Here is a 12824-nt window from a genome sequence, read left to right as displayed (position 1 = left end):
AATATTTCTTTCTGGTTTCTCTGGTTTCCCAACACTTTAGCAACGGCATGCACTTCCAACTCAAATTTGCTAATTTATGTATGTTTGGGTTTCTATACCTTGAGATCTGACCAGGTAACCAGATACGCACTATGGGTTAATGAAAGACTAAAATGATTTGTAGATGTATATAAATATATATATGTGTGTATGTGTATATAAATATATATGTGTCTGTGTGTGTATATATATACACACACATATAAATATAAATTATACATATACATAGATACATACATAAATACCATATCATTTCAGGACTTTTCAAAATTTTTAATAAGCTAATACATGTTACGAATCTCCAGCAAAGGTGGCAGGGGAACTTCCCTGGTGGTCCAGTGGTTATGAATCCGCCTTCCAATGCAGAGGACATGGGTTCGATCCCTGGTCAGGGAACTAAGATTCCCACATGCTGCATGGCAACTAAGCCTGTGCCCCACAACTACTGAGCCCACGTGCCGCAACTAGAGAGCCCACATGCCGCAAACTACAGAGCCCATGCGCCACAACTACAGAGCCCACGTGCTCTGGAAACCTCGTGCCACAACCAGAGAGAAGCCCGCACACCACAACAAAGAGCCTGCACACAGCAACGAAAGATCCCATATGCCGCAACTAAGACCTGACGCAGCCGAAAATTAAAAAATAAAATAAATACTTTTTAAAAAAACAAAGGTGGCAGGTCATAACCTAACTCGTTGGCCCCAGCATCCTGGCTTTTCTTAGGCGGCTGCATGGGACACATTTGGGAGAAATGCTGGACTCTTAAACCCAAATGGGATACAGATGTCTGGGATGCAGATGACTCTCACCACCTGGAATCCCACTCCTTTCATGCAAGGATCCATTCAACAGACAACTATTAAACACCTGCTATGTGCTTCACCCAGCATCAAGTTTCTCAGTTTGCATGTACACCTGAGCATTGTCATCCCACACGTAAACCGACACCTTTCTTATGCATAAAAGAAACCCAGGGGCTTCCCTGGTGGCGCAGTGGTTGAGAGTCCGCCTGCCGATGAAGGGGACACGGGTTCGTGCCCCGGTCCGGGAAGATCCCACATGCCGCAGAGCGGCTGGGCCCGTGAGCCATGGCCGCTGAGCCTGCGCGTCCAGAGCCTGTGCAACCAAAATGGAGGCCCACTACTTAACAGCAGCTTGTGCCACTGTAAACATTTTTGTGTTTTCTCTTCTCTTGGTTGCAATGGACTTCCAAGGCAGAAGGCTTATTTTTATTCCTTCGACCCTCTTACCATTTATCAACTCAGGTAAAACTAGGGGCATTACAGAGCTACTGTATGTGATGACAGGGTGTGCCTGTCATCTAGGGAAAGGGGACCCTGGGGAGACAGGGGGTGCTATTAGGGATCTTGCCTAGTCCCACTTTTGCCATTTGCACTGGAAAGCCAAACCCCAGAGCAAACCTCTACACTGCTCTCCAGCTCTGCCCACACCCCGTGATTTAACCAAGGTGAGGGGATTGGGGATTTATTTGCCTTCCTCCTGCTAATTATCCCCTTAGTGAGAAAACGAGAAGAAAGTGTAGGCTGATCACAGAGTCCTTCCCTGCACAATTATGCTGGGAATCGGGATTGCCCTGTGGGGATGCCAGCTTCTTGCAGGACTCCTGCCGCAAAGGACAGCGAGGAGGTACGGCTTGCTGTGGCCTCGTACAGAGCAACAGAGCCAGGCAGACAGGCCGGGCCTGGGCCACCATAATCCCGCTCCACACAGGAGATGAATCGCGGAGCATCTGCCCCAGCCGCATCTGCAGGGAAACCCCTGGGCTGGCGGGGCAACTTCTCTTCACCCTCTTCTTCCCTCCGCAATGCTAAAGGACATGGGGGTCGAGAGTGGGCAGATAAATGACAGAAGTCTCCCCAAGGAAGGTCCTCCCAAGGACCCCCAAGCCCTCAGCACAGGAACCCATCATCCTGAAACCCCGCAGCGTCTCTCCACTTACCCCGGCTCACTGCTGAGGACCGCGAAGCCCCTCTCTGATCCCATCCCACAACGCGTATGGTTTACAGTCCTCTTTGGGGCAATAAAGGAGTAGGCAATAATTACCCTCATTTCCCATGCTAAAGGGAAATAAGGCACAGGGCTATTCAATTAGGATTGTTTTTTTACTCCTAGGGCGCTGTACGAAACACCTCTGCACACACCCTGTTGCCCTGCCTGTGCAGGGGTGCCCAGCCCCATTTCACAGATGAGGAAGAGAAGCTCCAGGGAGGGGAGACAGAGGTGGATGAGAATCTGCTCCCCAGCCTGAGGGATTCAGTTTACCCTGACTGAAACATCCAGCCTCAAAGTAGGGCTCTCCCAGAGGCTGGCCAGTGCCACAGGCCCGGTGCTGGGCAGAGGATGGGTAGCCACCTGGCTGGGGGCACTCTTCCATGTTTATCAATTTCTTTGAAGCTCTCAATAGCTCAACTGAAAGCATCTGTAAATTCCCCATTGCTGGGGTAGATGGGTAAGTGCCACAGGCTTCGAAAATACTTGGTCGTCCTCCTAAACCTTGTTTTTCCTTATCTTCCTTCTATCCTGGGACCCAGGATGAGTTAAAGGCTTTTCAAAGCCAGAACTCCACCCTGTTGGCACCGGTCAGGTATATATATGTATTTCCGCTATACCTATCTGTACAGCAGGTCTGGAAGGTAACAGCAAACTGATAACATGATGACTCTGGCACTGCCAGGTTTGGGAGCCACTGGAAAAGGCTTTGGAACTTTAACTAAGACACAGATTTGTCCATTCCTTAGCGGTGTTCTCTTAGACAAGTCTCTTAACCTTCTACAGACTCAGGGTCAACTAGGATATGAGAATGATGCCTGCCAGCAGGATTCTTGTAAAGGCAGAGATAATCCACATCTGACACACAGCACACACTCAGTAAGTCCTGGCTATGATTATTACTACTTCTGCAAAAGAGGACGGTTGCTAAAAGGCCACACATCTAGCCTCCCTGTAGCTGCAGAAACCGCCTCCTGCTGAAGGAGGGAACCGAGAGCATCACTCATCATTCTCTAGTCCTGGTTTTGCATTTGTGTTTCTGGAGTGACCCCAGCCTGCAGGACATTTAGTTCCTGGTAGGGACCAAAGTGTGTTGGCTATTCTCCATTTGCTTCACCACCACCCCTCACTCCAAAGCCATTCTCCACCTCTCTACACCTGCTCTGTGGCCTGGTGGCTGACTGCTGTGGGCTGCCTCACCAGGGCTCCATGCCCTTTGGTTTCCAACAAGATCCGCTGATGCGAGGACCAACACAAGATCTGGGTAGTTATTCTCCCCACTTTGCCAAGTCTCTGGCAGTGGTGTTGTTCCTTCTATAGCCATAGCACCTGTGGGGCAGCCCCTCTTCCATGAATCTAGGTCTTGTTGCCTCTGTAAGCAGTTCTTTCATTAAACTCTCTTCAGATAAACCCCTCTGAGGGCACCATCTGCTTCCTGCTAGGACCCTGACCAAAACAACACAGGGCAGGAGGCTTTCTCAATGAAAAGGGAGATACTAAACATAATTATAAGCTTTGGGGACAGCTTAACAATGTCCAGTTCAGGCTACGACTCTGATCTTCATCATTTGAACCTCTAGGAATTAAAGCAATTTTCACCTAAGTAAAGAGGCCACCAAAAAGAACAGCCTGAGCCTAGAGATCTTGACTTTTGCTGCAGTGAGGAGCCCACCTCTACTTCTCTAAAGCAATAAGAACCCTGGGGCAGGAGAGAGAAGAAATCACATCCTTGACGATCATTCATTCTGTGTCAGGCATTATGTTAAGACGTTGTACATAAACTGTCGCACTTGGAGTGAGTAATAATTTGGCTGAGGTAAGAACTATTATTACGGCCATTTTTCAGATGAGGAAATTGAGTCGTAAAGATACTAAAAATCTTGCCCAAGGTCACAATGGCAGAAGGAGGATCTGAACCTGAGCAGTCTGACTCCAGCGTCTGTGTGCTCTTAGCCTCCTCCACGGGAAGGCTTGGCAAAGAGGTTGAGGGCAAGGAGATGCAAACGGGAGGCAAGCACCGCCTCTCTTCCTCACCACCTCAGCTTGTGACTTCCCATCCACAAGATGCTCCCATCCATGAAATGTTCCCCAGGGTGGAGAGGGGGGTATGAGGGCATATTTCAGCTGCTGATCAAGATCATCTGTCACAGAGCATCAACCAGAACTGAGTGTGTCAGTGCAAACAAAATGCAATAAAGAACGGTGGCTTGTGAAGAGAGAGAAACCATCGTAAACTAGGATTCCTTGCAATATTATCAAATACCAAACCAAATCCTGTCTCAACCCTTTAGTCTGCAAGAGGGATCACTCTTACTTGTAGAACCTCCCAGTAGCACACACCGTGAGGACAAATGTTACCCAAGTTTGAAAAATGATCCAGAAACAAATTCCTAAAGCACACCTTTGAGAAGGAAAAACAGATATTGTTGGACACACTGGGTAAATTCATCTACAGAGAAACCATCAGTAACTCTGTCACTTTCAAAGGAAAGCAATCCCTTGGGCCAAACAACCAAAACACTAACCACACACATCTTTCCAATGCTGCCCTAAACCCAACCCATAATACAGTGCTTGCTGACAGGCCCATATTCTACCTGCAAAGCCAGCCAGCATCCCACCCTACACCTACCAGAAATGTAATAAATGAGAACATGGGATGTTATACACTGGTGCATAGCTCAATCCAGGCACAACAGAAAAAACAGAACTGCGAAATGATCTGTACTCTGGACACAGTGGCTGCATCCTGATTCTCATTCCACTTCACATAACATTTCTTTTTTCTCTGCTTAAATGTAACCTCCCTCTTGCTGAATAGGGAAGGTGCGTGGGTGGTAGGATGAAAGATTCAGCCTTGTTCATATTACACATAGTTTGGTTAACCAAGGAGAAAATAAATTGACAGGGAACCGTACTTGTACAGAACAGTCAGAAAACAGCCCCTTAAGATACACTGTCAAATGGTTTCTCAGTATTGATAACCTTGCCAACCAACCAGCCAATCTGTGTGCATGTTTTTTCCCAGTGCAATTTTGAACCACTCAGGATTCTAGCTTTTTGACTGGATGACTATGCCTGAACTCATTCTGCAAACAAAGCTGGCTGCAGAGATTTGATGAGTGACAACAGGTCACCAAAAGTGATTTGCAGAGCCCTCTGGCTTGGGGCTCCATCTTACCAGTCGAGTCGGCCCTGGAAGCCAGGCCACTCTGCTCCTCAGCACTGATGAGCTGCAGGCCTGTGTATGAAGGGCCAAGACTAGGACTACTGGTGTCTTCAGAATGTGTGGTCCAGCTGCTCTCGGAGGGCAGATGGCATCTCCTCAGGGAGCTGAAGGAAGGGCACGTCCAGCAGGGCATGGTCAATGATATGGCTGGGGACAGACGGAAAACCAAAAACATACAGTATAAATAGTTGTACTTTGTTTATCTTTAGTGCTTGTCTGACTTTGATGTTATGAAAGTCAGACAAGCACTAAAACAACACAAGCACTATGAAATCTCAACAGCCGTACAAGGCAAGGAAGTGTCACTCATGATATAGACAGGGAAAACTAATTGACTGAGACCCCAGTGAGTCAGTGTCAAAACCAGTACTACAATTAAGGTCTAATGACCCTCAAATCAAAGATAAGCTCACCAAAGAATATGAGTGATTTTAGGCTCTACTTTTTTTTTTCTTTTTTGGCTGCATTGGGTCTTTGTTGCTGCCCATGGGCTTTCTCTAGTTGTGGCGAACGGGGGCTACTCTTTGTTGTGGTGCGTGGGCTTCTCATTGCAGTGGCTTCTCTTCTTGCGGAGCACGGACTATAGGCGCGCAGGCTCAGTAGTTGTGGCACACAGGCTTAGTTGCTCCGCAGCATGTGGGATCTCCCCAGACCAGGGCTCAAACCTGTGTCCCCTGCATTGGCAGGAGGATTCTTAACCACTGTGCCACCTGCGAAGTCCCTAGGCTCTACTTTTATTTCCAAACCTAGGTTTCGGTTTCATTCAGACCTAAACTACATGCAGTTTTACCCTTACCCTTACATTTCCTCCATTTTTAGTGGCACACCAACACTCTCAAGAAAACTTACCGATTTGCACTGCAAAATTAGAGCTAAATTGGATTAAGGGATAAGAATGTGAATATAGATGTATTTGCATACGAATGTGATATGTCTCCGCTTGCCTTGAGTTTGACTGTAACTGGAGAATCTGTAGACTTTTACATATACAAATTCAGATCTACTAGGACTGCTGACCTGGCATACAATGAAAAATATCTTTAAGGGGGAAGTGCACAGGGCTTGGCTTTATCTCTGTAACCTTGAGCACCGAAGTTAGCAAAAAACACTTCGGAAAGTTTCTTTTTTTAAAATCAAGTTTCCTAATGTTCCTAATTTGTCTTTGGTTAATTGCCTATCACATGGTTTCTCCACCGTGTTGCATAAGAATCTGATCGCAAATTTACTGACAAGTACTGAAAACAAGTGCTGAAAAGAGTGTGGACAGGGAAGGAAGAATTAAAAAAAAAGAAAGAAACTAGCAATTATTGAGTACCCATGAAATGTCAGACACTCGTACAAATGTTATCTCATCTTGCCCATGGGTCCTGAGAGTTAGACAGTGGTCTTCCTTTACACAGGGGGTAACAGACTCAAAGAGGTTAAGTAGCTTGTCCAAAAACATAGAGTCAGTCAGGCCTCCTGGCTGGAGAATCCAAATTATGGTGTTGGGCTCAGAAACAGGAAGAGATACTGAGATTTAAGAGGAAAATGAATAAATAAATAGCAATATCTGTGACATGGTGTAAATATGAAACTACAGAGAATTTTCATTTTATTTTCTTAGGCATTTATAAAACATAGAGATCTTTTCTCTATCTGGAATGCTTATGGCTCACACCCCATTTTCCGTAAAAATGTGACCTTCTCCTAAGCTATTCTCTCCAAAGATGCAAGTCCCCTTCTCTGCTTTATTTCTCCTAAACGTTATCTCTAACAGCCTATATGTCCCATGTCTTCCTCGCTAGAATTCAAGCTCCTTGGGGGCAAGGATTTTGGTTCATTATTGTTCACTCTTCTGCCCTGAAGGCCAGAAGGATTTGCTACCCCAAAATATGCCTTTTTGGCATAAGGATTATTTTAGGTTTATTATATTTTAGAAACAGCTGATGAGGGAGAAGCTCTGAAAAGTCAGTGAAAGTTACCCTATTGTAAGGGACATTTACATTTATAAGGGAAATCTCCATCTGTAAAGCTGTCTCTCTGTACCAGGAATAGGAGGAGGTCCAAATCTCTAGAGACCCTTTACCAGCAGAGAAGGCCTGGACTTAAATCCGCAAAACAACCTTACCCTTGTTTACCAGGGTAACCTGGTAACTTACCGAAACTGGCCTATTCCCTCCCCCAACATCCTCTTTTGTCTTTAGCTGGTATTTAAGGTGGTGGTTTGGGCCATTTCAGGGAGTTATTCTTTTTTTTTCTGGGTACCTCCTATGTATATAGGAGTATACATGTTTATTAAACTTCTGGGGAGCTGCTCAGAGCTACGTCCCAGGGACTTGGGACTGCAGGCAGCAGTGTGGCAGACAGGGTCTTGGTGCTCCAGCTGGGTGTCAGGCCTGTGCCGCTGAAGTGGGACAGCCGAGTTCAGGACAGTAGTCCACCAGAGACCTCCTGGTTTCACATAATATCAAACAGGGAAAGCTCTCCCAGAGATCTCCATCTCAACGCTAAGACCCAACTTCACTCAATGATCAGCAAGCTACAGTGCTGGACACCCTATGCCAACCAACTAGCAAGACAGGAACACAACCACACCCATTAGCAGAGAGGCTGCCTAAAATCATAAGGTCACAGACACCCCAAAACACACCAATGGATGCGGTCCTGCCCACCAGAAAGACAAGATCCAGCCTCATCCACCAGAACACAGGCACGAGTCCCCTCCACCAGGAATCCTACACAACCCACTGAACCAACCTCACCCACTGGGGGCAGACACCAAAAACAATGGGAACTACAAACCTGCAGCCTGCGAAAAGGAGACCCCAAACACAGTAAGTTAAGCAAAATGAGAAGACAGAGAAACACACAGCAGAGGAAGGAGTAAGGTAAAAACCCACCAGGGGCTTCCCTGGTGGCACAGTGGTCGAGAGTCCACCTGCCGATGCAGGAGACATGGGTTCCTGCCCCGGTCCGGGAAGATCTCACGTGCCGCGGAGCGGCTGGCCCCGTGAGCCACGGCCACTGAGCCTGCGCGTCCGGAGCCTGTGCTCTGCAACGGAAGAGGCCACAACAGTGAAAGGCCCACGTACCACAAAAAAAAAAACAAAAAAAAAAACCAGACCTAACAAATGAAGAGGAAATAGGCAGTCTAACTGAAAAAGAATTCAGAGTAATATAGTAAAGATGATCCAAATCTTGGATATAAAATGGAAAAAATACAAGAAATGTTTAACAAGGACCTAGAAGAACTAACGAGGAAACAAACAACGATGAACAACACAATAAATGAAATTAAAAATTCTCTAGAAGGAATCAATAGGGGAATAACGGATAAATGACCTAGAAGATATAATAGTGGAAATAACTACCACAGAGCAGAATAAACAATGAAAAGAATTGAGGACAGTCTCAGAGACCTCTGGGACAACATTAAATGCACCAACATTTGAATTATAGCAGCAGAGAAAAAGAAAGGAACTGAGAAAATATTTGAAGAGATTATAGTTGAAAACTTCCCTAATACAGTAAAATAAATAGTCAATCAAGTCCAGGAAGCACAGAGAGTCCCATACAGGATAAATCCAAGGAGAAACAGGCCAACACACATATTAATCAAACTATCAAAAATTAAAATACAAAGAAAAAATATTAAAAGCAGCAAAGGAAAAACAACAAACAACATACAAGGGAATCACCATAAGGTTAGCAGCTGATCTTCCAGCAGAAACTGTGCAAGCCAGAAGGGAGTGGCAGGACATATTTAAAGTGATAAAAGGGGAAAACTTACAACCAAAATTACTCTACCCAGCAAGGATCTCATTCAGATTCAACAGAGAAATTAAAACCTTTACAGACAAGCAAAAGCGAAGAGAATTCAGCACCACCAAGCCAGCTTTACAGCAAATGCTAAAGGAACTTCTCTAGGTAGGAAACACAAGAGAAGGAAAAGACCTACAATAACAAACCCAAAACAATTAAGAAAATGGTAATAGGAACATGCATATCAAAAGCTACCTTAAATGTAGCTATTTACTTACATTGGCTTAAATGCTCCAACCAAAAGACATAAACTGGCTGAATGGATATAAAAACAAGACCCATACATATGCTGTCTACAAGAGACCCACTTCAGACCTAGGGACACACACAGACTGAAAGTGAGGGGATGGAAAAAGTTATTGCATGCAAACGGAAATCAAAAGAAAGCTGGAGTAGCAATTCTCATATCAGACAAAATAGACTTTGTTTTTGTTTTTGCGGTACGCGGGCCTCTCACTGTTGTGGCCTCTCCCGTTGCGGAGCACAGGCTCCGGATGCGCAGACCCAGCCACTGCGCGGCATGAGGGATCTTCCCGGACCAGGGCACGAACCCGTGTCCCCTGCATCGGCAGGCGGACACTCAACCACTGCACCACCAGGGAAGCCCCAAAATAGACTTTAAAATAAAGACTACTACAAGAGACAAAGAAGGACACTACATAATGATCAAGGGATCAACCCAAGAAGAACATAGAACAATTATAAATATTTACGCACCCAACATAGGAGCACCTCAATACATAAGGCAAATTCTAATAGCCATAAAAGGGGAAATCAACAGTAACACAATCATACTAGGGGACTTTAACACCCCACTTTCACCAATGGACAGATCATCCAAATGAAAATAAATAAGGAAACACAAGCTTTAAATAATACATTAAACAAGATGGACTTAATGGATATTAACAGGACATTCCATCCAAAATCAACAGAATACACTTTCTTCTCAAGTGCTCATGGAACATTCTCCAGGATAGACCATATCTTGGGTCACAAATCAAGCCTTGGTAAACTTAAGAAAACTGAAATCATATCAAGTATCTTTTCCAACCACAACGCTAAGAGACTAGATATCATTTACTGGAAAAAAATCTGTAAAAAATACAAACACATGGAGGCTAAACAATACACTACTAAATAACCAAGAGATCACTGAAGAATTCAAAGAGGAAATCAAAAAATACCTAGAAACAAATGACAATGAAAATATGATGACCCAAAACCTATGGGATGCAGCAAAAGCAGTTCTAAGAGGGAAGTTTATAGCAATATAATCCTACCTCAAGAAACAAGAAACATCTCAAATAAACAACCTAACCTTACACCTAAAGCAATTAGAGAAAGAAGAACAAAAAACCCCAAAGTTAGAAGAAGGAAAGAAATCATAAAGATCAGATCAGAAAGAAATGAAGGGAACAGTAGCAAAGATCAATAAAATTAAAAGCTGGTTCTTTGAGAAGGTAAACAAAATTGATAAACCATTAGCCAGACTCATCAAGAAAAAAAGAGAGACTATTCAAATCAGTAGAATTAGAAATGAAAAAGGAGAAGTAACAACTGACACTGCAGAAATACAAACGATCACGAGAGATTACTACAAGCAACTATATGCCAATAAAATGGACAACCTGGAAGAAATGGACAAATTCTTAGAAAAGCACAACCTTCCAAGACTGAAACAGGAAGAAATAGAAAATATAAACAGATCAATCACAAGCACTAAAATTGAGACTGTGATTAAAAATCTTCCAACAAACAAAAGCCCAGGACCAGATGACGTCAACGACGAATTCTATCAAACATTTAGAGAAGAGCTAACACCTATCCTTCTCAAACTCTTCCAAAATATAACAGAGGGAGGAACACTCCCAAACTCATTCTACAAGGCCACCATCACGCTGATACCAAAACCAGACAAAGATGCCACAAAGAAAACTACTGGCCGATAGCACTGATGAACATAGATGCAAAAATCCTCAACAAAATACTAGCAAACAGAATCCAACAGCACATTAAAAGGATCATACACCATGATCAAGTGGGGTTTATCCCAGGAATGCAAGGATTCTTCAACATATGCAAACCAGTCAATGTGATACACCATATTAACAAATCAAAGGAGAAAAACCGTATGATCATCTCAATAGATGCAGAAAAAGCTTTTGACAAAATTCAACATCCATTTATGATAAAAACCCTCCAGAAAGTAGGCATAGAGGGAACTTACCTCAACATAATAAAAGCCATATATGACAAACCCACAGCCACCATCATTCTCAATGGTGAAAAACTGAAACCATTTCCTCTAAGATCATGAACAAGACAAGGCTGTCCACTCTCACCACTATTATTCAACATAACTTGGAAGTTTTAGCCAGAGCAATCAGAGAAGAAATACAAATAAAAGTAATCCAAATCGGAAAACGTGTCACTGTTTTGCAGATGATATGATACTATACATAGAGAACCCTAAAGATGCTACCAGAAAATTACTAGAGCTAATCAATGAATTTGGTAAAGTAGCAGGATACAAAATTAATGCACAGAAATCTCTTGCATTCCTATAAACTAATGATGAAAAATCTGAAAGAGAAATTAAGGAAACACTCCCACTTATCACTGCAACAAAAAGAATAAAATACCTAGGAATAAACCTACCTAGGGAGACAAAAGACCTGTATACAGAAAACTATAAGACACTGATGAAAGAAATTAAAGATGATACAAACAGATGGAGACATATACCATGTTCTTGGATTGGAAGAATCAACACTGTGAAAATGACTCTTCTACCCAAAGTAATCTACAGATTCAACACAATCCCTATCAAACTACCAATGGCACTTTTCACAGAACTAGAACAAAAAAATTTCACAATTTGTATGGAAACACAAAAGACCCCGAATAGCCAAGGCTATCTTGGGAAAGAAAAATGGAGCTGGAGGAACCAGGCTCCCAGACTTCAGACTATACTACAAAGCTACAGTAATCAAGATAGTATGGTACTGGCCCAAAAACAGAAATATAGATCAATGGAACAGGACAGAAAGCCCAGAGATAAACCCACACACATATGGTCACTTTATTTTTGATAAAGGAGGCAAGAATATACAATGGAGAAAAGACAGTCTCTTCAATAAGTGGTGTTGGGAAAAACTGGACAGCTACATGTAAAAGAATGAAATTAGAACACTCCCTAACACCACACACAAAAATAAACTCAAAATGGATTAAAGACCTAAATTTAAGGCCAGACACTATAAAACTCTTAGAGGAAAACAGAGGCAGAACACTCTATGACATAAATCACAGCAAGATCCTTTTTGACCCACCTTGTAGAGAAATGGAAATAAAAAGAAAAATAAACAAATGGGACCTATGAAACTTAAAGTTTTTGCACAGCAAAGGAAAACATAAAGAAGACGAAAAGACAACCCTCAGAATGGGAGAAAATATTTGCAACTGAAGCAACTGACAAAGGATTACTCTCCAAAATTTACAAGCAGCTCATGCAGCTCAATATCAAAGAAACAAACAACCCAATCGAAAAGTGGGCAGAAGAGCTAAATAGACATTTCTCCAAAGAAGATGTACACATTGCCAACAAACACGTGAAAGGATGCTCAACTCCACTCATCATTAGAGAAATGCAAATCAAAACTACAGTGAGGTATCACCTCATACCAGTCAAAATGGCCATCGTCAAAAAATCTACAAATAAATGCTGGTGAGGGTG

The 12824-nt window shown here is 43.4% G+C and overlaps 1 protein-coding gene across 7 annotated transcripts in view; it reads right to left on the bottom strand.

Moving 5' to 3' along the window:
* STON2 (stonin 2) overlaps positions 1-12824 on the bottom strand; it is a 152146-nt gene that overhangs the window by 84595 nt on the left and 54727 nt on the right. For all 7 annotated transcript variants that reach the window (XR_013827216.1, XR_013827217.1, XR_013827218.1 and 4 more), the window contains one exon: positions 5234-5428. Coding sequence is in view for 4 of the 7 variants with exons in the window: in XM_079913959.1 (XP_079770085.1) it covers positions 5234-5428 (195 nt within the window). In the remaining 3 variants the exon portion in view is untranslated. The remainder of the gene's footprint in view (positions 1-5233; positions 5429-12824) is intronic.

This window comes from Stenella coeruleoalba, assembly GCF_951394435.1.
Source record: "Stenella coeruleoalba genome assembly, chromosome: 2".
Classification (NCBI taxonomy): Eukaryota; Metazoa; Chordata; class Mammalia; order Artiodactyla; family Delphinidae; genus Stenella; species Stenella coeruleoalba.
Note: the sequence above shows the minus strand (reverse complement) of the source record. Positions and strands in the feature narration are given on the sequence as shown.